The sequence below is a fragment of the Mobula hypostoma genome, chromosome 3, assembly GCF_963921235.1.
Source record: "Mobula hypostoma chromosome 3, sMobHyp1.1, whole genome shotgun sequence".
Taxonomy (NCBI): Eukaryota; Metazoa; Chordata; class Chondrichthyes; order Myliobatiformes; family Myliobatidae; genus Mobula; species Mobula hypostoma.
This window is the reverse complement of record NC_086099.1, coordinates 169,585,257-169,609,645: the sequence shown is the minus strand read 5'-3', so window position 1 is coordinate 169,609,645 and position 24,389 is coordinate 169,585,257. Positions and strand designations below refer to the sequence as shown.

Sequence of the window (24,389 nt, the reverse complement as noted above, 5' to 3'; positions counted from 1 at the left end):
AAAGAGTTAGATAGAGCTCTTAAAGATAGTGGAGTCAAGGGATATGGGGAGAAAGCAGGAACGGGGTACTGATTGTAGATGATCAGCCATGATCACAGTCAATGGCGGTGCTGGCTCGAAGGATTGAATGGCCTACTCCTGCACCTATTGTCTATTGTCTATGACAAATCATTGTTTCAAGCAAGTGACAAAGATATAGTTTTCAATTAATTACATGTTCATTATCTTACCCGCGGATAGGAAACATTTTTTTCAATGGCATGGAATGGTTTTGGAGTTCAAGAAATTTCCAGCAAGCAAAAATATTGCACATTGTTCTTGGATGAGCTGGGTCACACACTTTAGACAGGAAATATGCACTCGGCCATGCTGTAGACAATATGCCCTGAAACCTTATCCGAATGTTCTGCTGATCTTACTTGCTAACATATTCTGCATAAAAACAACAGGTAACTTATCTGTTTGCTTTTCTGTCCTGTTGCTTGGATCCTGTCTGATGGTAGCTGCAAAAATGGCTTGGCATGGGGATCTTTGACGATAGGGGTTGCTTTCTTGAGTCAGTGCCCTGTGTAGATACTGCCAGTGATGGGGCCATGAAGTATTGAGCTGAGGCCACTAGTCTCTGCAGCTTATGTTCCTGCACATTTGAATTGCTATACCAGGTCAATATACAACCAGTCCGGATACTTTCAACAGTACATCTGTAGAAGTTTGCTAGAGTGTTCAATGACAAGCCAAACCTCCTTAATCTCCTAACGAAAGCATGCCAGCGTCTTTACTGTCTCATGATTGTATCTATGTGCTGGGCCCAGGACAGGACAAGTGATGTGTTAATGCCCGGTAATTTAAGGCTGTTGACTCCAGCATTAATTTCCGCCAATGTAGTTTGGCACATGTTCACCCTCCTTCCCCTTCCTGAAGTCACCAATCAGCTCTTTAGTTTTGGCTGACACTGAGTGAAAGGTAGTTTTTGTGGCATCATTCAACCAGGTGACTTATCTGCCTGATAAATGGATTCATTGCCACATGTGATTTGTCTAACAACAGTGGTGTGGTTGGTGAATTTGGAAATGGCCTTGGAGCGGTGCTTAGCCGCTCAATCATGTGTATAGAGAGTAGAGCGGGGGTTAAGCACTCAGCCTTCAGAGGCACCTGTGTTGATGATGTTGTTACCAATCCTTAATGTCTGTTGAGGATTTAAAGAAAGACTGAGTGTGCCTTCCCTTACTTTTAAATGTGCATATTCCTTAAAATTTAACTCCATTGTGGTCAGGCCAAAGGTATAGAGCATAGAAGAAGCACAGTTTAGGCCCTTTGGCCCATGATGATGTGCCAATCTTTTAACCTTCTCTAAGAACAATCTAATGCTTCCCTCCTACATAGCCCTTCAGTTTTCTTCCATGCGTACATTGGGACTTTCTGCTAGTTATTCCAACTGAATCAGTACCCCGTTCCTGCCTTCTCCCCATACTTGGGATTGTTGTTCCCAAGACACGATAGAATGACCTGGCTGAAATAATCATTCTAATTACTGAAACAGATTTTGCTAGAACTGTAAAATTGAAGACTTTTGGCTTGTGGTCTTGGTGTATTAACTAAAGAAGTTTTAATACAGTTTGTAACTGACATGCCTGTACTTTAAGGTCATCCAACATCACCGGCCATAATTGTGGCCTCATAAACATAATACCTTGTATTAGTCATACTTAACACATACACTTTGGGAAATATTAGGCAATTAGTTCAACTAAACATAACCAATGGAGTGCAAAGCCAAAGAGGTAATGATAATTCTGCATTAATAATTATTAAGGCCACAGAGAAAGGGGAAAAAAGGGATTAGAAGTGCATATTTTTAAAAATTTAGAGATACAGTGTGGAACCGACCACTCCGGTTCAATGAACTGTGTCACCCAGCAACCCATCTATTTAGCCCCAGCCTAATCACCGGCAAATTTACAATGACCAATTAACCTACTAACCAGTATGTCTTTGGACAGTGGGAGGAAACCCTCATGGTTATGGGGAGAATGTACAGGCTCCTTTCAGACAGCGCCGGAACTGAAGTCTGAACTCCAGTGCCCTGAGCTGTAATAACCTCATGCTAATCACCACATTACTGTGGTGGCCAGTCTAGGGTTGCAATCTTATATTGTGGTGTAAATGTAATGGAACTACTTAAAATTCTGCTATTCTATCTGTTCATCAAAAATCTAAATCTGGTTTGATTCATTTTAGCTCTTAGTATTTTCTCTTAATTTATGTATCAAAAGCTGTTAAAAACTGAAACAAAACATGCCAAAAATGGCTTGATCTGACTTAAATTTTTGAGCTGCTTAAATATACATTAATAATAATATGACTTTATATGTACTGTAGGTGACTGAAGCTCTGATGTGACACACATCAATTAAAAATTAACTTGAGCGTCTCTGACAGCACATATTATTAATGGGAAAGGTTCTTAAGATGTGATCCTACTGGTTGAGGAAGATAGACTTAAAAGATTAAATAATTTTGTACAGCATTGAATTTTTTTTTGGTAAGGAAGCCACACCATTGTTCAATGTGGCTAAGCTCCCTGATGGTTTATAATGGGATTTATCTTCTTTTAAACTATGCTCTATTTCCTCGGTTGGCTTGTCCATATTACTTGTGGGAAATTTATTTACTTTTCTTCTAGAGTTTACTATTCTGTCCCAATTTCAATTCAGGCAATTGTATTGTTCATTCAATCATTTATCTTTTCATGCTGTACCTCATTGGTCTTTTGGCTCACCCATTTTTTTGTTTGTTTCTGTGCTTATGGATGCATTTGAATTAACTGAGTTGATACCTTTCCTAATATTGTAGATAAAAAACATATCCTAGGAATATATTAAGCATTTGTTCCCTAAGAATAAGCATAAATAATTTGGGATTTATTATTAGATGTTCAGATTATTATTTAATTCAGGGTTAGGTTGAAACAGATGCTAAAGCCTGAATTATTAACATGCACGCAATGTTTTGTTCATATTTCTTATTCTTTTAGCCCATTACACCACCCATGGTGAAAAAGTTTTCCAATTGTAGGAATCCCAAACCTGGTGCTGCCACAATTTTCTATGGCAAAGCAAATGATCCTGATATGGCATCACTTTTGCAACATGGAGTTTCTAGCAAATCCTCTCATTCCGTAAGTATTTGTCAAAATGTTGCAATATTACTATGCTTTTTCTAGGCATTTTTGCAAGCCATATTTTGTTCTTATGTTCTTTTTAAATGTGAAAGGCACTGAAAAACCTGATACATTATATTTACAATAGTAACTCTATGGAAAACTACAAACACAATCCTTGGGACTAATGTGTTGCATATACAGTATATGAGTACATTACCCAACATAGTACATAGAACATAGAAATTTACAGCACGTTTCAGGCCCTTCGGCCCACAATGTTGTGCCAACCATGTAACCTACTCTAGAGACTGCCTAGAATTTCCCTAGCGCATAACCCTCTAATTTTCTAAGCTCCATATGCTTATCTAAGAGGCTCTTAAAAGACCCTATTTTATCCGCATTCTACGCACCCACCACTCTCTGTGTGAAAAACTTACCCCTGACTTCCCCTCAGTACCTATTTCCAGGCAGCTTAAAGATATGCCCCCTTGTGTTAGGCTTTTTAGCCCTGTGAAAAAGCCTCTGGCTATCCACACGATCAATGCCCCTCATCATCTTATACACCTCTATCAGGTCACCTCTCATCTTCCTATTCTCATAAGGTATGCCCTCCAATCCAGGCAACATTCTTGTAAATATCCTCTGCACTTTCTCTGTAGTATCCACATCCTTCCTGTAGTGTGGTGAACAGAACTGAACACAGTACTCCAAGTGAGGTCTGACCAAGGTCTCATATAGCTGTAACATTACCTCCTGGCTCTTAAACTCAATCCCACGGTTGATGAATGCCAACACACCATACACTTTCTTAACAAAACTGTTAAGCTGCGCAGCAGCTTTGAGTGTCCTATCGACAAGGACCCCAAGATCTCTCAGATCCTCCATACTGCCAAGAGTCTTACCATTTATATTATATTCTGTCTTCAAATTGGACCTCCCAAAATAAACCACTTCACACTTATCTGGGTTGAAGTCCATCTGCCACTTCTCAGCCCAGTTCTGCATCCTATCGATGTTCCGCTGTAACCTCTGACAACCCTCCAGATTATCCCCAACACCCCCAACCTTTGTATCATCAGCAAACTTACTAACCCACCCTTCTACTTTTTCATCCAGGTCATTTATAAAAATCACAAAGAGGAGAGGTCCCAGAACAGATCCCTGTAGAACACCACTGGTCACTGATCTCCATGCAGAATATGAACCATCTACAACTGCCCTTTGCCTTCTGTGGGCAAGCCAATTCTGGATCCACAAAGCAAGGTCTCCTTGGATCCCATGCCTCTTTACTTTCTGAAGGAGCCTTGCATGGGGAGCCTTATCAAATGCCTTACTGAAATCCATATACACTACATCCACTGCTCCACCTTCAGCAATGTGTTTTGTTACTTCCCCAAAGAATTCAATCAGGCTCGTGAGGCACAACCTGCCCTTGACAAAGCCATGCTGACTATCCGTAATCAGATTATGTCTCTCCAAATGATCGTAAATCCTGCCTCTCAGAATCTTCTCCAACAACTTGCCCACCACTGAAGTCAGACTGACTGGTCTATAATTTCCTGGGTTATCTCTACTTCCTTTCTTGAACCAGGGAACAATATTTGCAACCCTCCAATCCTCCGGTTCTTCTCCCATCCCTATTGATGATGCAAATATCATAACAAGAGGCTCAGCAACCTGCTTCCTCACTTCTTCCCACAGTAGCCTGTGCTATATCTCATCTGATCCTGGTGACCTATCTAATTAATGCTTTTCAAAAGCTCCAGCACATCCTCTTTCTTAATGTCTATGTGCTCAAACATTTCAGTCTGCTGTAAGTCATCCCTATAATTGCCAAGGTCTTTTTCCCTGGTGAATACTGAAGCAAAGTATTCAATAAGTACCTCCGCTACCTCCTCCGACTCCTGCACACGTTTCCGCTATTGCAGCTGATTGGTCCTATTCTCAAGCGCTCATCCTCTTGCTCTTTACTGACTTGTAGAATGCTTTAGGGTTTCCTTAGTCCTGTCCGCCAAAGCCTTCTCATGGCCCCTTCTGGCTCTCCTAATTCCTTTCTTAAGCACTTTTCTAGCTACCTTGTTATTTTCTGGAGCTCTAACAGTACCTAGTTTCTTGAACCTTTTCTTCTTAACTAGATTTTCTACATACTTTGTACACTATGGTTCTTTTACTCTACCATCCTTTCCTTGCCTCAATGGAACATACCAATATAGAACTACATGCAAATATCCCCTGAATGTTTGCCACATTTCTGCCATGCATTCCCCTGAGGACATCTGCTCCCAATTTATGCTCCCAAGTTCCTGCCTAATAGCATCATATTTTCTCCTACTCTGATTAAATGTTTTCCCAAATTGTCTGCTCTATCCCTCTCCAGCGCTACGGTGAAGAAGATAGAGTTGTGGTCACTACCTGCAAAATGCTGTCCCACCGAGAGACCTGACACTTGACCAGGTTAATTTCCCTATACCAAATCAAGTACGGTCTCTCCTCTGGTTGGTTTATCTACATATTGTGTCAGGAAACCTTCCTGAACACACCTAACAAACTCCACCCCATCTAAACCCCTTGAGCTAAGGAGATGCCAATCAATATTAGGAAAGTTAAAATCTCTCATCACAACAACTCTATTATTATTGCCTCCCTATCTGCTCCTCGATATCCCTGTACTGTTGGGGGGGGGGGTCTATAAAAAACACCCAGTAGAGATATTGCTCCTTTCCCGTTTCTGACTTCCACCCACACTGACTCAGTAGACCATCCCTCCATGACTTCCTCCTTTTCTGCAGCTGTGACACTATCCCTAATTAGCAATGCCACACCTCCACCTCTTTTGCCTCCCTCCCTGTTCTTTTTGAAACATCTAAAGCCCGGCACACTCAGCAGCCATTCCTGCTCCTGAGACATCCAAGTCTCTGTAATGACCACAACATCACAGTTCCACATATTGATCTATGCTCTAAGTTCATCCACCTTGTTTATGATATTCCTTGCATTAAAATAGAACATCTCTAACCATCAGGCTGAGTGCTTCTTTGCTCTAACATCTTCCTATCCTTCCCCACAAACTCCCTACAAGCTGTCTCTACTTCTACTCCAACCTCCCCATCCTTGGCCTCTTCACTTCGGTTCCCACCCCTCTGCAAATCATGTTTAAATCCTCCCCAATAGCATTAGCAAACCTCCCTGCCAGGATATTGGTCCCCCTCGGATTCAAGTGCAACTCGTCCTTTTTGTACAGGTCACACCTGCCCCAGAAGAGATCCGAATGATCCAAAAATCTGAATCCCTGCCCCCTGCTCCAATCCCTCAGCCACGTTTTTATCCTCCACCTCACTCTAGTCCTGTACTCACTGCCGCGTGGCACAGGCTGTAATCCCGAGATTATTACCTTTGATTATTATTGCTTCTCAGCTTCTTTCCCAACTCCCTGTAGTCTGTTTTCAGGACCTCCACTTTTTTTCTACCTACGTCATTGGTACCAACATGTACCACAACCTCTGGCTGCTCACCTTCCCATTTCAGGATATTGTGGATGTGCTTAGAAACATCACGAACCCTTGCACCTGGGAGGCAAACTACCATCCATGTTTCTTTTTTGTGTCCACAGAACTGCCTATCTGTCCCCATAACTATAGTCCCCTGTTACTGCTGCCTTCCTCTTCTGTTCCCTACCCTTCTGAGCCACAGGGACAGAGTCAGTGCAACTGTTGTTTCTCCCAGGTAGGTTGTTCCCCCACCCGCCGTCCAACTGCACTCAAAATGGTGTACTTATTGTTAAGGAGGACAGCCACTACCTGACGCCCTCCCTTCCCTCTCCTGATGGTCACCCACTTACCTGCCTCCTGTGACCCCAGGGTGGCTACCTTCCTGTAGCTCCTGTCTATCACTGCTTCACTTTCCCTAACAAGCCAAAGGTCATTGAGCTGCAGTTCCAGTTCCCTAATACGGTCTCTAAAGAGCTGCAGCTCGATGCACCTGGCGCAGATGTGGCCATCAGGGAGGTTGGAGGTCTCCTGGGCATCCCACATCTGACTCAGAACAGAAAACTGGCCTTGTGGTCATACCCACCATTCTAACGTTCCAAGCCCCATGAGACGATCATTTTTTATACTCTGCTGCAAAGCTCTGTGTACCTGTGCAAAGCTCTCTCTCTTTTCAAACTGGTTGGTCCACTGCTACTGCGCTGAGCCCCACAAACGCACTTTTTTAAAACTTTTCTCCCTGACCTGTATGAAGCTCTCTCTCCCTTTGAATCGATTGGTCCACCGTTAATTAGTGTTGGAGAATATTGTTGAAATTAGTATTGCTCAATGTTGAACCCTGGTACTGAAGTCCAGCATTGGAGTTATATCAGGAGTTAACAGTTGACACCAAATTTGGGGCTTCAATATCCTTATACATATGCTGAGAGAATGTTTCACCTTGCAGAATCCAGAACTAGGTGCACGGTTTCAGAAAAAGCAGGTCACTAATTAATGATGGTGATGAAGAGGAATATTTTCTCCGAGGATTGTAAATCTTTGGCATTTTCTTCCCAAGAGAGCTATACATCCAAATCAACAGATGTATTCAAAGTACAGCCAGAAAATTTGGCTCTCCGGGCAGATAATGGGTTAGGAAGAATAAGCAGGATGGTGGTCCTGAGACCAAAACTGGATCAGTCTTTATGGTTAAACACATCTGAATGGTCCCATGCTCACTCTTGCCGGGGTGTTCTTCTGAAATCCTGAACAACCTGGCACCAAGCACAGATCAATAATTACATTCAATATAAGACATTCAGATTTTGTTATAAAAGTTGATCCATACTGTTTAAATGATTCACACATTGGAACCCTGCAACCTCTTACTTGAAGCACAAAATATCATAAATATAAATTACTGCAATAAAACTGGATTTTCTTCAGATTTATCTTATGTTAAAAATTAAGCAAAATGTCAGTTCATGGTTTGAATTTTGTTTGCATGCTTCAATAAACAAACTTGATTGTTTTAGTGTTTCACCCATCTATCTGTTAAAGATCTGGAAAGTTTGGGTAAAATAGGTAAAATGATTATATGATCCTATATATTGTCTGACAAATGGGGACTTCTTAGACATTATCTTGAATTGTGGAATATTATTTAAAAATGCTCACAATTAATTGTCGCTAGGCTGCAGTGACAACTATACAGCTAAAAATGGCAGTCAATGTAATTTTTCAATGGTGCATTTGCAACAGATGTTTGAAGGACAACTACTCTGCTTATTTTTACTGATAATAACAGGGGAAGATTAGCAAGTAATACACCTGGAGAGCTCCATTGTCTTTATTAAATAATGCAATGGAAGTTCTGCTCTCCACCAAACCAAGTAAGTATGACTCTAGTTTTGTAACAGTAATTTTGGCAGTGAAATATTTTTTCATTACCTCTTTGGGGTGTCAATATTAATCGTTTACAAGTCCTCATGTGGGCTCAAATCTACAACTGTAGACCCAGCAACAATTTTGGGGGTAGTAAAGTCGAGCAGTAGATGGAAAAATGGATCCCCAAGTATGAAGAAGTGAAGGGATTTAACCACTACTAGAAAATAAATCAACAATTAGACGATTGTCAAAAATAACCATGCTGTAACTTTATTTTACTTTGTCATTTAGGTTGCTTCTTTGATAAATCCTCCAATCAAGACGCGGGTTCAGCACATATTCTCAGAGAAAATTGCTGCAGCTTATCCAAGCCATCAACGAGCTCCACTGGGAAAGTCTCACGATCAAGCACCAAGACTACCCAAAGGACTAGATATATATAATACCACATTTGGGAAAAGAGTAATTAAAGGTGCTAAAAAACAGACAAATTTGTTTTAAATTACTATAATAATAGATAAACTGAAATATTTTATGTTTCGATAAATATCTGAGATAAAGGATAAGGATGCAATTTTAAAAGAGTTATGAGAACAGAACCAGAACTTTCATGCACTGTATGTTGTTAAAAAGGCATACATTATCTGTTGCTTTTTTAATTGGAGGTATTGAATACAAAATCAAGCATGCAATGCTAACCTATAGATCCCACATAGGACACAGCTGGGTACTGTGTCAATACGAATGACCAGATTTGAGGAAGATTGGCAAGGCTCTGGACTTGGTACAGAGAAAAAATTCTCTGGAAAACCAGGAGACAAAATGAGAAAAATCACAACCTGTTACATAATTTTCATGATCCTGAATCCATTGTGAGGAGATACTAGAAACAGATTCAACATAATCTTTCAGAACTCAGATTTAGAATCAGATAAGTACCTGCTGCATCGGGTGACCCTGTGATCTCTGCCTTGGAGGCCAATGTTAGGCTTTAAAAAGGGTGAACCCTCGCCAGGCTGAGGCCCCAGATGGAGTACCTGGTAAGGCTCTGAAACCTTGTGCCAACCAACTAGCGGGAGTATTCAAGGACATTTTCAACCTCTCACTGCTACGGGAGGAAGTTCCAACTTGCTTCAAAAAGGCACCAATTATACCAGTGCCTAAGAAGAATAACGTGAACTGCCTTAATGACTATTGCCCTGCAGCACTCACATCTACAGTGATGAAATGGTTTGAGAGGCTGGTCATGACTAGACTGAACTCTTGCCTCAGTAAGGACCTGGACCCACTGCAATTTGCATATTGCCACAATAAGTCAACGGCAGATGCAATCTCCATGGCTCTTCACTCGGCCTTTGACACTTGGACTATACAAATGCCTATATCAGGAAGCTATTCACCGACTATAGCTCAGCATTTAACCCAATCATTCCCACAATCCTGATTGATAAGTTACAGAACCCGGGCCTCTGTACCTTCCTCTGCAATTGGATCCTCGACTTCCTAATTGGAAGACCACAATCTGTGTGGATTGGTGATAATCTCTCTTCTTTGCTGATGATCAACACTGGTGCACCTCAGGGGTGTGTGCTTAGCCCACTGCTCTTCTCTCTATATATCCATGGCCGTGTGGGTAGGCATAGCTCAAATACCATCTATAAATTTGCTGATGATACAACCATTGTTGGTAGATTCTCACATGGTGACAAGAGGGAATACAGGAGCGAGATATGCCAACTAGTGGAATGGTGTCACAGTAACAACCTTGTACTCAATGTCAGTAAGACAAAAAAGCTGATTATGGACTTCACGAACGGTAAGACGAAGGAACACATACCAATCCTCACAGAGGGATCAAAAGTGGAGAGAGTGAGTAGTTTTAAGTTTCTGGGTGTCAAGATCTCTGAGGACCTAACCTTGTCCCAACATATTAATGCAGCTATAAAGAAGGCAAGACAGCGACTGTACTTGTTTAGGAGTTTCAAGAGATTTGGTATGTTAACAAAAACACTCAAAAACTTCTATAGATGTACCATGGAGAGCATTCTGACAGGCTGCATCGCTGTCTGGTATGGAGGTGGGAGGCTACTGCACAGGACTGAAAGAAGCTGCAGAGGGTCGTAAATTTAGTTGGCTCCATCTTGGGTACTAGCCTACAAAGTACCCAGGATATCTTCAAGGAGCGGTGTCTCAGAAAGGCAGCGAACATTATTAAGGACCTTCAGCACCCAGGACATGCCCTTTTCTCACTGTTACCATCAGGAAAGAGGTACAGAAGCCTGAAGGCACACACTCAGCGATTCAGGAACAGCTTCTTTCCCTCTGCCATCCAATTCCTAAATGGACATTGAACCCATGAACATTACCTCACTTTTGTAATATAATTTATGGTTTTGCACTATTTTTTATCTATTCAGTATGCATTTACTGTAATTTATTATTATTATTATTTTCTTCTTCTTCTATATATGTATTGCATTGAACTGCTGCTGCTAAGTTAACAAATTTCATGACATATGCCCGTGATAATAAACCTGATTCTGATTCTGAAGTGAAAAACAGTTGAGGTGCTTTGGGAAGAGCAGAAGTAGTAGTAGTAGTAGTCATACTTTATTGGTCCCAGGGGAAATTGGTTTTCATTACAGTTGCACCATAAATAATAATTAGTCATAGAACCATAAATAGTTAAATAGTAATATGTAAGAGTGTGATTAATTGAATAATATTTTAGAATAATTGACTCGGCTACAAGATGAAAAGCATGTTTTTGTTCTACGGATTTACCCTGGTTGGATGAATGATGTACACGGTCTAAAAATTCTTTGTGGATCTACTAATTGTCGGACCTATTACTTGAGAAAAGTCTTTTTCTTTACACGATTCACAGGTGTATAAATAGGGTAATTAGACAAATTTGTTTCTGTTTGTATGGAGAGGTTCAAAGACTTCATTTGTACTGAGCAGTGAGATTTATTGCATTTATTTCCAACACAGCCCAGCAGGAGACAATGTCATCCACATATACAAATGTGTTGCATTTCCTGCTCTGCCTTAGGCATAATTTGATTTATGATGTTTTTGTGAAGTTCAGACATCCATTCTTTTTGAGATGGGTATGAATATTTCTTCTTGATGACACAGTAGATCGAGGGATTGAGGATAATGGGTTTAGGCAATAAAATGCTCAGACCTAGATCAGATCAGCCTTTATCATATTCAGTAGCAGGGAGAGTGAGTAACCATATTTCTTATGCTCTTGCTGAATGTGCTGCTTTCCATCAAACAAATAATCATGGTTGTAGCAATCAGTCCTGCTCTGCTTAGTTCTCTCCATAGTCAGTTGCATGAGGGAGCTTTAATAGTACATGCCAGTTAGGAAGCAAATTCTTGTACCATTGTATGTCCTTTTTGAGATACATGTATTGCTACTAAAACCTGCACTTGTATTTCAACCCTAATTGTCCTTGAAATGAGGCAATTAGTGGGTGGTTGAGAGTTAGAAACACAAATGGGCAAGAAAGGAGAGTCTTCCTTCAAATGACTGGTAAACCACTATTAACACCGTAGTCACACTATTCATATTCATCATTAATGATAAACTCGGTAGAGTTATTACATTTTTATGAAACGTAGGAGACTTACAAGATCACATACTATTGCAGCAGTAGTCAGAAAGAAGTCACCCAATAACTAATCTGCAATCCTTTTATTATCATTTGAAGTAGCTGCAGTTTTTGAATCGTTTCTAGCTACATGGCTAATGGGCTATAAAAGGAAGAAGTGAGAAACTGAGTAGTTAACTACTAGTTGATGACCGTATTTAAGTAACGTGGAGGAACAGAGGGGTTTTGGACTACATATTCATAGGTCCTTAATGAGACTGGTCAATAAGATGGTTAATAAGGCATCTGAATTTTTTCCTTTGATAGCTGAGTCACAGAATATAACATCATGATTTTGCTAGAGCTCCATTAGTTAGTCCATTAAGACCATAAAATATAGGATCAGAATTAGGCTACTTGGCCCATCGAGTCCATTCCACCATTTCATCATGGCAGATTGATTTTTCCCTCTCAGCCCCAATCCAATTGAACTCTTTGAACTCTTTCCAATGTCAGCACAGCCTTTCTTAGATAAGGGACCTAAAACTGCTCACAGTACTCCAATTGAGGCCCAACCAGTGCTTTATAAAGCCTCAACATTACATACTTGTGTTTATATCCTAGTCTTCTGAAAGTGAGTGCTAACATCACATTTGCCTTCCTCACCACAAACTCAACTTACAATTTAACCTTTAGGGAATCCTGCATGAGGATTCTCATGTCCCTTTGCACCTCAAGTAGTCGATGCTATTATTTACTAAATGCATGACCATATACTTTCTGGGACTATGTTTGATTTGCCACTGCTTTGTCCATTCTCCTAAGCTGTAGCCTCTCCATTTACTCAAGGCTACCTGCACTTCCACCTATCTTCGTATCCTTTGAAAACGTGACCACTCTATTATAGGCCCTCTCTTTGGCTTTTATGTTGCTGTTGACTTTTTGTCAGGCATGGTTATGTCATTCTGCCCCTAAGGGTTCCTTTATCTTGAGCTATCTAATCATTTCTGGTTCATTGCACAACACTCAATGCAGAATAGATGATCTCATAGTGTGCTCAACCCATGGTTTGAAAAAGCCATCTGGTAGGCATTCTACAAAGTTCTCTTCTTGGGATCCAACACCAACCTGAATTTCCCAATCTACCCACATCTGAAATCTCCCGTGACTATTGTAGTAACATTGTCGCTTTGACATGCATTTTCTATCTCCTGCAGTAATTTGTAGACCACATCTTTACCACTGTTCGGGGGTCTGTATATAACTTTCATCAGGGTCTTTTTACCCTTGCAGTTCCTTCGCCTCTATCCACAATGATTCAAAACTTTCCGATCCTTTGTTACCTCTTTCTAATGATTTATTTTCATTTTTACCAACCGAGTCACACCACCTCATCTGCCTACCTTCCTGTTCTTTAGATACAATATGTAGGTCTCAGATTGAGTACTGAGTACAGTTCAGGTCAACACATTACAGGAAGGTAGGCATTGGACAACTTGTGAACGAGATTTAAGATGGTGCCAGAATTTAACAAATTTTTTTCCATTTGGATCAGAGGAGAGCAAAGAGAAACTTAAATACGGAGTAGAATTGGTAAGGGCTGAGATAGATTAATCAGCTCAGACATGATCTTCCAGGCAGAGAAATTAAAAACCAGGGCATAGATTTAAAGCAAGTGATTGTAGAATCAGTGGAGAGATGAGGAAGAAAATCATGCACCAAGAAAGACACTCTCTCATGAAAAATTGGTTGGGACAGAAACTTTCATCACCTTTAGAAGTACTCAGGTATGTACTTGAAGAGTTGTGACCTGTAGGGCAAACAGTCCGGTGCTGGAAGGAGAGATTAGATTACAATGGACATGATTGGCCAAATGGACTCCTGCATCATAAATTTTCTGAAGGAAATGTGTCCTTCATTCCATTTACTGTCAGTTGGAAAATGGCAATGACCAATTGTTTGACTGCCGAGTGGCATTCCCGTGCTGCTTTTCAGCAGCTAGACACTGCCATGTTCATTCCTCAGCAATAAAGACAATGGCCAGACCAAAGAGATGGTGGGCTTGGATCTGAGATGGGCAAGGGGAGCTTATGAGTGGACAGTGGAAACTTGCCAAATTTGCCAATTTTTCTTTTTGGTGTGGTGGGTTAACTGATCCTGGGGGAGAAATTGTGGCAGGTTTGCTTGAGAATCTGGAGGGAAATAATCCCATTTCTCCTGTCTTGCATGTATCCATGTAGCCAAGCCAGCAGCTCTTAGCTATCTTCAGTAGGCAGGATATCATTAGCCTCAAATAAAGCACATCTTGACTCTCTCTGCTGTGCTTTGTTCAATCCCTTATTCATAAGACCCACTAAACAAAACACTACTCAATAAACCATACCCACCCCTGGCAACATGTTATCCAATACCTCCTTAAAGGTTTAGTACCAGTATCTCTGTTAAGTGGCTTAAAGTATTTTTATTTAAGGTTTCATGAACTAGCGCAATAGAGTTATGGGGGTGGATTGGTCTACACCTATTTTCACATTTCTTCCATGACAACATACTACTGTCATGGTGCCAGAATAGAAATGATCAGTCTCGGGACCTGGAGGGAGGTGGTTGAGAGGGGCCAGGTAGTGACGGAGAGGTTTTTATCTTGACTGGGATTTTAAGGATTGGACTGGGTGGTGGAGGACCAGAAAGCCTTTGGGCTACAGTCTGATATGGATAGGGCTGTTGGACACCTGGCATTGATTTTATAGGGGTTAGGGAAGTTACGGGCGTCTAGTTCTGTAATGGGGCACTGAGTAAATGATTATGGTCACACCTGTAGTTGTCTTTCAGATAAGCTGGAGAAAGTGAGCAAAGAAAAATGAGAATACATTAGAGAGAATTTATTAAAAGGTGCACAAATGTATTTTGTGTAATAGTATTTGACAACATTACGGATGTGCAATGGTGAATGAACACCATTAGAATCGTAACTGCTGAGCTGTATGCCACAGCATAGGAAATAATGTTAATTTAACATACATTTGTTAACCAATATGGACAAGAAATGTCAGACTGATGGCCCCATACCTTGGATATATGTGTTCTATCATTCTTAACCAGAACAAATTTAACAAACTATCTGATGTGCACAAATGACTCATTAAAATATTACGTTATTATTGAAATGCAGAGTGTTCAAAAATATTATTGAATTTCTCATAATGTATAGAAGAAAGAGTCTATTTTGATGTAGGTTTAGCCCACCAAGTTCTGACATAATATTTTGACTTTGGCCAGCAGTGAAAATTAACACCAAATTTTATAGCTACAAAATAATGTGTAATTTAAATATGTTTAGTTTAACGATTAACTGTAATTTTGACCACAAATCAATATTGAAAATTTTATTTCAGATACCACTGCGAGCGAGCTTGTAAACCCACCGAAGACTCGACAACAAGTTAATGAAGAATCACAAAGAGGACATCCACTATATATTGTTACACATAATGATTACAATGTTGGTAAAGACACATTATTTATTTGCAATATTGCAGGTCAACAATATCATCTCTGACAAATACAGTGGAATCCAGTTAATTAGGGCACATCAGGTCCAGTGCATTTTGGCCTAATTAAGTGGCTGACCCAATTAGTCAAGGTTTCATGGAAGTAGTTAAAAGGTATAAAAAAGACAAACTACCACTTAACTGAGTAACAATTTATGTATTTAAATGAAATACAGACTGAATTAGAGCACTACCAATACCTCCAAAATATTACAAAATGATCTATTAGTTCCTAATAGTTATCAACAACGGATTTCATCTGCTGTGTTCTTTTGATTGACTGTAAATGAACAAAATCAGCAGACACCCAGTGTTGATAATGGACTACCTTCATACAATGCTTTTGTCAATTGCATCCTCCAAATCTTTGTTTTCATTGTAACTTTCGTGATCATTTTTGATACCTTCAATTCTTCATAAATCCTAACTTGTTGATGTAGTGAAATCATTTCATTTTCACTCCTGGTGGTTTCTAGCATCTCCAAGCCTGAATGCTTGAAACCACAGTGAGCAAAACCGTTCCGAATTGTCTTACTGCTTATTTCTTGCCAACCATCAGTGACACAAATCACTGCTTTTTGAGCACAGCCACATGAAACTGACACTATATAAAAACTGATCACTGTAAACATGATGTAGCATCTAACAGCCAGGCAAGTGCATACAACTGATGATGGTTAGAAATTGATCAGCAACAGTCTCCTGCCCCAATTAAGTGGCATAGTGCCCCAAATAAATGAGGGAAGTCCTGGCTATTTTCTCGATTTGGTTTTTGTTCTTAAGAGTTCTCCTAAATGAATGACTGCCCTGATTAAACAATGGCCTGGTTAACTGGAATCCACTGCATCCACAAGTACGTAAACTATTGTAGTTTTCTACATGAAGGATTAAGATTGGAGTCTGATAAGTGACTCAGTTTGGCATAAAATCTGGATTTGGTAATAACCAGGACAGTAATTTTCATGATGGGCAAGGGGACTTCTTATCTGCTTCTTTGGCTCTATGCGTTTATGAATCTATGAGTCTTCAAGCAATTGTTATTTGGAATTTCCTTCAGGTGTGCAATATATAAGATTGATTTAGCAACCATCCAGAGACCAAACTGGTTCCATTTTTACGTGGTCACAGATTGCATAATGGGATGGTTAGTGAGCAACGTAGTAGCAGGTTGCTTTTTGAAGGTGTGAAAGGTAGACCTTGAACTTAACTGAAATCATCAATCTAAATCAAAATGCTCAGCATGCAGTTTTGTTTTGATTATCATAAACAAAGATGGAAAAGTTGTTTCACTTTGTTTTTAATTCTTCCCCATGAATTATTTATAATGGTACATTTGGCTGAGCAGAAACAAAGCAAGAAATTCCAATGTTATACTGATTTAAACTATTTCCATAGGGGAGCAGGTGGATAGAAAGTACAATTGGTCAAGAATCAGCAAAGAAAGTGCATTTGGAATAGAGACTCCTTATTTCAGTGATGGACGATTGGCTGCAAAATCATTGCACTGGTTAACTGAACTGCAACAGTAAGTATTCATTACAAAGATTGGTGCTGTGCTGAAATCCTGTTTCTCTCTTCCCTGGTGAAGCATGATATCCTGAATGAAACATAGCCGTTGGGTTTGTACATTGATTGATTTATAAATTTACTGCCAGGCTTTACTAAGACTGAGACAGAAATGCGACTGAACTGTCAGAAGATCAGTGACTTCAAAATAACCATTGGAATGTAAAAGACCATCTCAATGCTTAACAAAAGGATCATAATGGGGTTTAAATCATGTTTTTTTGTGCCTCTCTCTCATTTTCCTTGACTTTTTAAATACTTTACATTATACTATTGAAAGTATCTTGACAGGTTGCATCATGGTCTACTGTGGCATTTTGACTGCACAGGAATATAAGAAGCTGTGGAGAGTAGTGGACGTCATGAGCATGTCCCTTCCCACCAATGGTAATGTCCATTGGGGGCACTGCTTCAGGAAGGCAACATCTGTTATCAAAGATTTCCACCATCCAGGACATGCCATCTTTTCACAGCTACCATAGGGCAGGAGTTACCTGAAGTCCCACCCACCAGATTCGAGAACAGCAACTTCCCTTCAACCATTCAGTTCCTGAACCAACAGGCAAAATGCTAATTACCAATTTATTTTAGCAACATCGTGACCTGTCTGAACACTCCGCACTAAAATGGACTTCGTTTCTTTGCAACTTGTTTTTTCTTGATAAGTTGTGTATAATTTAATGATTATTCTGTGCTTCTCTTGTGAATGCTGCTTATATGAAGCTCTGTGCCTGTGATGCTGCTGCAAGTTTTCACTGCACCAGTGCTGCATGTACTTGTGCATATGAATATACATTTTGGACAATACATTGATGTAATTATTTCGTGCTATTGACTAGGGAGGAATTTCAAGACCAATTTCATTGCTGCTATTCTGATAAAACCCTTTGGATAGCATTGTATGATTATCTTCACTTAATGATTTGAACCAATTTACAAAGGCTGATTATTTCCAGGATTAGAGCTTTGGAATTCACACTGGCTGCTCCAGTAATGCCTACACTTAATAAATGTATTAAAGTAGGTGCTAACTGAGATTTTGGCAGATACATTGTCATACTGATCACCTTTTAAAGAAATGTAAAATAGAATGCATGAAAGCTATCAGTACACAGTTTATATAAAATCAATGCTATTGGGTTGTTAATTAGAATTGGTAGATTTCCCAATGAAGTGTATAAGTGTACGTGTAGTACTCACAATACCTGTAGACGTTGGAATACTTGATGTCAGCGACATCTGTGGAAAAAGAAGCAGAGCTAATGTTTCATTCCATAGATGCTACCTGACCTGTTGAGTATTTCCAGCATCTTTGTTTCTTCCCTCACAGTTCTAATTTCCAATTCTTTCTAGACAAAAGTCTGCAAAGATTGTATCAAAAATAATTGATGACTACAGAGAAAAAACACATCATCAAGTTGGAAAAGTCCTTGATCCGTAAGTCAAATGAAGTTTTGTGGGAGACATTGATATTATTAGTTATGATTTTCCTGAAAATTGTGAATGTGAGAAATATACGGATGGATCCTCTGCAGAAACAGTGAAGAACTAGCCCTTAATTTTTTTTCTGCCCCAAGCCTATGAGATCTGGAGATGGAATTGAGATAGAAAAGGCGTGTAAGAAAGCCAATGTTACATTAATGATGGGGGATTTCAATACGCAGGGAGACTGAGAAAATCAGGCTGGTGCTGGATCCCAAGAGATGGAATTTGTAGAATGCCTATGAATTGGCTTTCTACAAATGGTTGAGGCCACTAGGGGAATGACAATTTTGGATTGGTGTTATGTAATGACCCATATTTGATTAGGAAGCTTAAGATAAAGGAAGTCTTAGAAGGCAGTGATCATTACATGATAGGATTCATCCTACACTTTGAGGAGAAACTAAAATCAGATGTATCAGTGTTACAGTGGAGTAAAGGGATTTATAAAGGCATGAGAGAGGAGCTGGCTAAAGTTGATTGGAAGGTGACAGTAGCAGAGATGACAGCAAAACAGCAATGGGTAGTGCTTCAGGGGGAAATTCAGAAGGTGCAGGAAAGATACATCCCAAAGATGAAGAAGTATTGTAAAGAGCAAATGTGGCTGACAAGGGAGGTCAAACACAGCATAAAAGCAAAAGAGAGAGCATATGTTATTGCAAAAATTAATGGGAAGGTAGAGGATTGGGAAGCTTTTAAAAACATACGGAAGGCAATTTAAAAAGCCATAAAGAGAGAACAGATTGAATACAAAGGTAGCTAGCCAATAATATAAAAGAGGATACAATAAGTTTTTTTCAGGTATATAGAGAGTAAAAGTGAGGTGAGAGTGGATATCGGACCGCAGAAATATGTTGCTTGAGAGATAGTAATGGAGGATAAAGAAATGGCGGACAAACTTGAATGTTTTGCATGAGTCTTCACTGTAGAAGACAATAGCAGAATGCCAGAAATGCTAGAGTGTCAGTGGGCAGAAGTTAGTGTCATTGCAATTACTAAGGTGAAGGTACTTGGGAAGCTGAAAAGTCTGAAGGTAGATAAGTCATCTGGACAAGATGGACTACGGCCCAGGGTCTGAAGGAGGTAGCTGAAGAGATTGTAGAGGCATTAGTAATGATCCTTCAAGAATTACTAGATTTTGGTATGGTTCTGGAGGACTGGAAAATTGCAAATGTCACTCCACTCTTTATAAAGGAAATATAGGCCAGTTAGCCTGACTTCAGTGGTTTGAAAGATATTGGAATCTATTATTAAGGGTGAGGTTTCAGGGTACTTGGAGGCACATGATAAAATAGGCATGGTTTTCCCAAGAGGAAATCCTGCTTGACAAATCTATTGGAATTCTTTGAGGAAATAACAGGCAGGATAGACAAAGCAGAATCAATGGCTGTTGTTTATCTGGATTTTCAGAAGGTCTTTGAGGAGGAATCACACATAGGGCTGCTTAGTAAGATAAGAACCAATGGTGTTACAGAAAAGATACTAGCATGGATAGAAGATTGACTGGCAGGAGGCAGAGAGTGGAAATAAAGGCAGTGTTTTCTGGTTGGCTGCTGGTGGTTCATGGTGTGCTGCAGGGATCGGTACTGGGACCACTTCTTTTCACTTTATACTGTTTGTCAATGATTTGGATGAAGGAATTGATGTCTTTGTGGCCAAATTTGCAGATGATATGAAGATAGGTGGAGGGGTAGATAGTGTTGAAGTAGCAGAGTGCCTTCTGAAGGATGCAGAAGGACTTAGACAGATTGGGGGAATGGGCAAAGAAATGGCAGATAGAATATGGTGTAGGGAAGTGCATGGTCATAAACATTGGCAGAAGGAATAATGGTGTGGACTATTTTCTAAATGGGGGAAAAATTCAAAAATCAGACTTGCCAAAGGTCTTGGGAGGGTTTGTGCAGGATTCCCTAAAGGTTAACTTGAGTTGGTGGTAATGAAAGCAAATGCAATGTTAGCATTCATTTCGAGAGGACTATAATATAAAAGCAATGTTGCCTTGTAATGCTGCAGCTTTGTAAGGCATTGATCTGACCACACTTGGAGTAGTTATGGGCCCCTTATCGAAGAAAAGATATACTGGCATTGGAAACGGTCCAGAGAATGTTCATGAGAATTATCCCAGGAATAAAGGGTTAACATATGAGGAGCATTTGATTGCTCTGGGCTTGTACTTGCTGGAGTTTGGAAGAATGAGGGGATATCTCATTGAAACCTATTGAATATTGAAAGGCTTAGACAGAGTGAATGTGGAGAGGATGTTTCCTAGATTGGGGAAGTCTTGGACCAGAAAGCACAGCCTCAGAATTGAGAAGCATCCATTTACAACAGAGATGAGGAAACATTTCTTTACCAGAGGATTCATTGCCACAGACAGCTGTGCAGGCCATTTCTTTGGGTGTATTTAAAGCAGAGGTTGATGGGTTCTAGACTAAACAGAGTCTCAAAGGTTGCAGGGAGAGGGCTGAAGAATGGGGTTGAGAGGGATAATAAATCATCCATGCTGGATTGGCAGACATACTTGACGCGCTGAATGACATGTTCTGCTCCTATCTGTGACAGTTTCATATGAGGCCTCCCAGTGGCTTAATGTTATTGTTTTATATGAATAGAGAAAGCAAATTTGTCCAGAGCACAGAAAAACACTGTAAATGATGGAAGCAATCACCAGCTCCTAAACTACCTACTGGCCCACCCCACCTGCACCAGAGTCTGCGGATCCCATGATGGGGCTCATCGGCCATGGTTGGCAGCTCATCTAGAAGGAAGCCTCTGATCTCAAACCTCTGCTGCCTTGTGGCTATACATACTCATGGAGAAGGCTTTGAGAGTAAGCCCAGAGGAAAAATCCAGAGCGGGTGTCCCTAAGCCCTGATCAGTCATATTGGAACTTTTAAAGCTTTGATAGAAGCAGGTCATCTTGACCCAAAGAAACCAGAAGATAAAAACAGATTTGAAATTGAAGAAGGCATGATTTGTGTTAGTGAAGAAGGATGAATTTCTCTCCCAGTAGTTTTATTCATTCATAGTGCCCCATTAGTGCTTAATTCATTCTTATTTTAGTTGTGTATACTTTTCCTGGACTCACCATATAGTTTAAAATTTTCACATTTGCACAACATTGCTTGTCAGTGCATTGGAAATATGTGACCTTTATCCTATTTGTTTCCTTCTCAGTAATTGTTCCATCATGCTATAGTAGATTCACTATTCGCTAGAATTTATTCTGATTTTAATTATCTTGCTTGCTGCCGTTCATCCCTGATAATCAAAGTGAGTTGTTAGTCTTTCCTTTTTGGCTTTCTTGCACACTATATTAGGAAGAAATCCCATACACATTATCTGAACTCCATTCCCTTGTTCGCTTTTCCCAACACTGACGGCCAGTTCATTTCAGGATAGCTGTAATTTCTCATGATTATTATTCCATGTCCGTTGCTCATTTTCCTAGTTTAATGCAGATACCTTCTTTCTGCTATTAGGTTATCTGGATTCAGTGGGAGTGGTCCTTATTTATAGTTACTTATCCCCTATGATCTGTATTTAATATTTGTTTACTGCTTAGTACTGCTTACTATTTTTCTATTTTTAGCTGGTGGTGACATAGTGGTTAAATTACCAGATTAGCAATCCAGAAGCCTGGACCACCAATCCAGAGTCTGTGATCAAAGCTGTAGAATTTACATTCAATTAATAAACTGGCATTAAAGACAGATCTATAGTTAAAACAGGCACCAAAAACCAAAGGATTGCTGCAAACGACGCAGACTGGGAGACCGCTTTGCTGAACATCTACGCTCTGTCCGCCAGAGAAAGCAGGATCTCCCAGTGGCCACACATTTTAATTCCACATCCCATTCCCATTCTGACATGTCTATCCACGGCCTCCTCTACTGTAAAGATGAAGCCACACTCAGGTTGGAGGAACAACACCTTATATTCCGTCTGGGTAGCCTCCAACCTGATGGCATGAACATCGACTTCTCCAACTTCCGCTAAGGCCCCACCTCCCCCTCGTACCCCATCTGTTACTCATTTTTATGCACACATTCTTTCTCTCACTCTCCTTTTTCTCCCTCTGTCCCTCTGAATATACCTCTTGCCCATCCTCTGGGTCACCCCCCCTCCTTGTCTTTCTTCCCGGACCTCCTGTCCCATGATCCTCTCGTATCCCCTTTTGCCTATCACCTGTCCAGCTCTTGGCTCTATCCCTCCCCCTCCTGTCTTCTCCTATCATTTTGCATCTCCCCCTCCCCCTCCAGCTTTCAAATCCTTTACTCACTCTTCCTTCAGTTAGTCCTGACGAAGGGTCTCGGCCTGAAACGTCGACTGCGCCTCTTCCTGTAGATGCTGCTTGGCCTGCTGCGTTCACCAGCAACTTTGATGTATGTTGCTTGAATTTCCAGCATCTGCAGAATTCCTGTTGTTTGGATTGTTGTGAAAACCCATTTGGTTCATTAGCATACTTTAGGGAAGGAAATCAGGAGTTCTTAGCCAGTCTGATTTGTATGTGACTCCTCACGTCTAATAAAATGTAGCTTACTCATAAAATATCCCTGGGGCAATTAGAGATGGGCAGTAAACGCTGTTCTTTCTATCAATTATCAGATCTTAAATTTCCCAGTGAACAATAGAATGGAATAAATACCATCATACAGATATTACAATAAATCTCTAGGATATGTATATGTTAGAATTGGAATTGGTTTATTATAATCACATGTACTGAGAAAGCGTGAAAATCCTTACTGTGTGCCATCTAGTCAGATCATTCCATACATCAGTATATTGAGACAGGAGAAAAGAAAACAATGGAAACTGCAGTATTACAGTTACAGATAAAGTGCAGTTCATATTCTTAGAATTGAGATTTTAAAGAGCAAAAAAGCCACTGACCATGGATATCGCGTCCTAGCTGTCTAGGTACGCGAGCCAGGGCACTACAATATGGAGTACAAGCTGTTGCACTTGTAACAACTCCTCCTCTCCACATATCTGATGAACCCAAAGGAACAGCAGTGACCAATACAGTTTGGCACCAGCAACGTTGCGGGAGTTGCCAGTCTGTGTGAACTCAATGAAGGACTGCCTTAGGGACTCCTGCTCCGGAATTTTCTCTCAGGGTTTACTCCTGAAGCCTTCCCCATGAGTGGGTATAGCCGTAAGGCAGCGGAGGTTTGAGATCATAGTTTTCCTTCTCCTAGATGAGCTGCCAACCTCAGCTGATGAGCCCCATCTATCAGAAGCAACTGGTTTTAAGGTGCCAATAACCCACCTTTGCCCCTTCTCCTGTCAGTGGAAATGGTTCCACTGGGCCTAGTAGCTAAGCCACACGTGAAGGCCAGGAACTGGATTTGGTTGTCAGAGACTATTTGAGGCATTTGCCATTGGGAACATTTATTAGGCAGTGGGAGCTTATTCCCACTGCCACGCTGGATACAACAGCCTTAAGGAACGTTGATAAGTGTAACAAATAGATCAGCAGCTTGCAAAGAGTCACCATCCTCTGGCAAAGAATTAAGGCAAGGCAAGGCAAGGCAAGATTATTTGTATAGCACTTTTCAAACACAAGGCAGTTCAAAGTGCTTTACATAAAACAAGATATAAAAATCAAACATCAAATTTCAGACAATATAAAGAGAGTAAAATCACACATAATAAAGAGATAGAAGTTAAA

At 40.3% G+C, this 24,389-nt stretch overlaps 1 protein-coding gene across 2 annotated transcripts in view; it reads left to right on the top strand.

Moving 5' to 3' along the window:
• The window catches only part of efhb (EF-hand domain family, member B), a 68,676-nt gene that overhangs the window by 18,620 nt on the left and 25,667 nt on the right, over positions 1-24,389 (top strand). For both annotated transcript variants that reach the window (XM_063042363.1, XM_063042364.1), the window contains 5 exons: positions 3,035-3,178; positions 8,806-8,986; positions 15,509-15,619; positions 17,060-17,189; positions 18,584-18,667. In XM_063042363.1, coding sequence (XP_062898433.1) covers positions 3,035-3,178; positions 8,806-8,986; positions 15,509-15,619; positions 17,060-17,189; positions 18,584-18,667 — 650 coding nt within the window. The remainder of the gene's footprint in view (positions 1-3,034; positions 3,179-8,805; positions 8,987-15,508; positions 15,620-17,059; positions 17,190-18,583; positions 18,668-24,389) is intronic.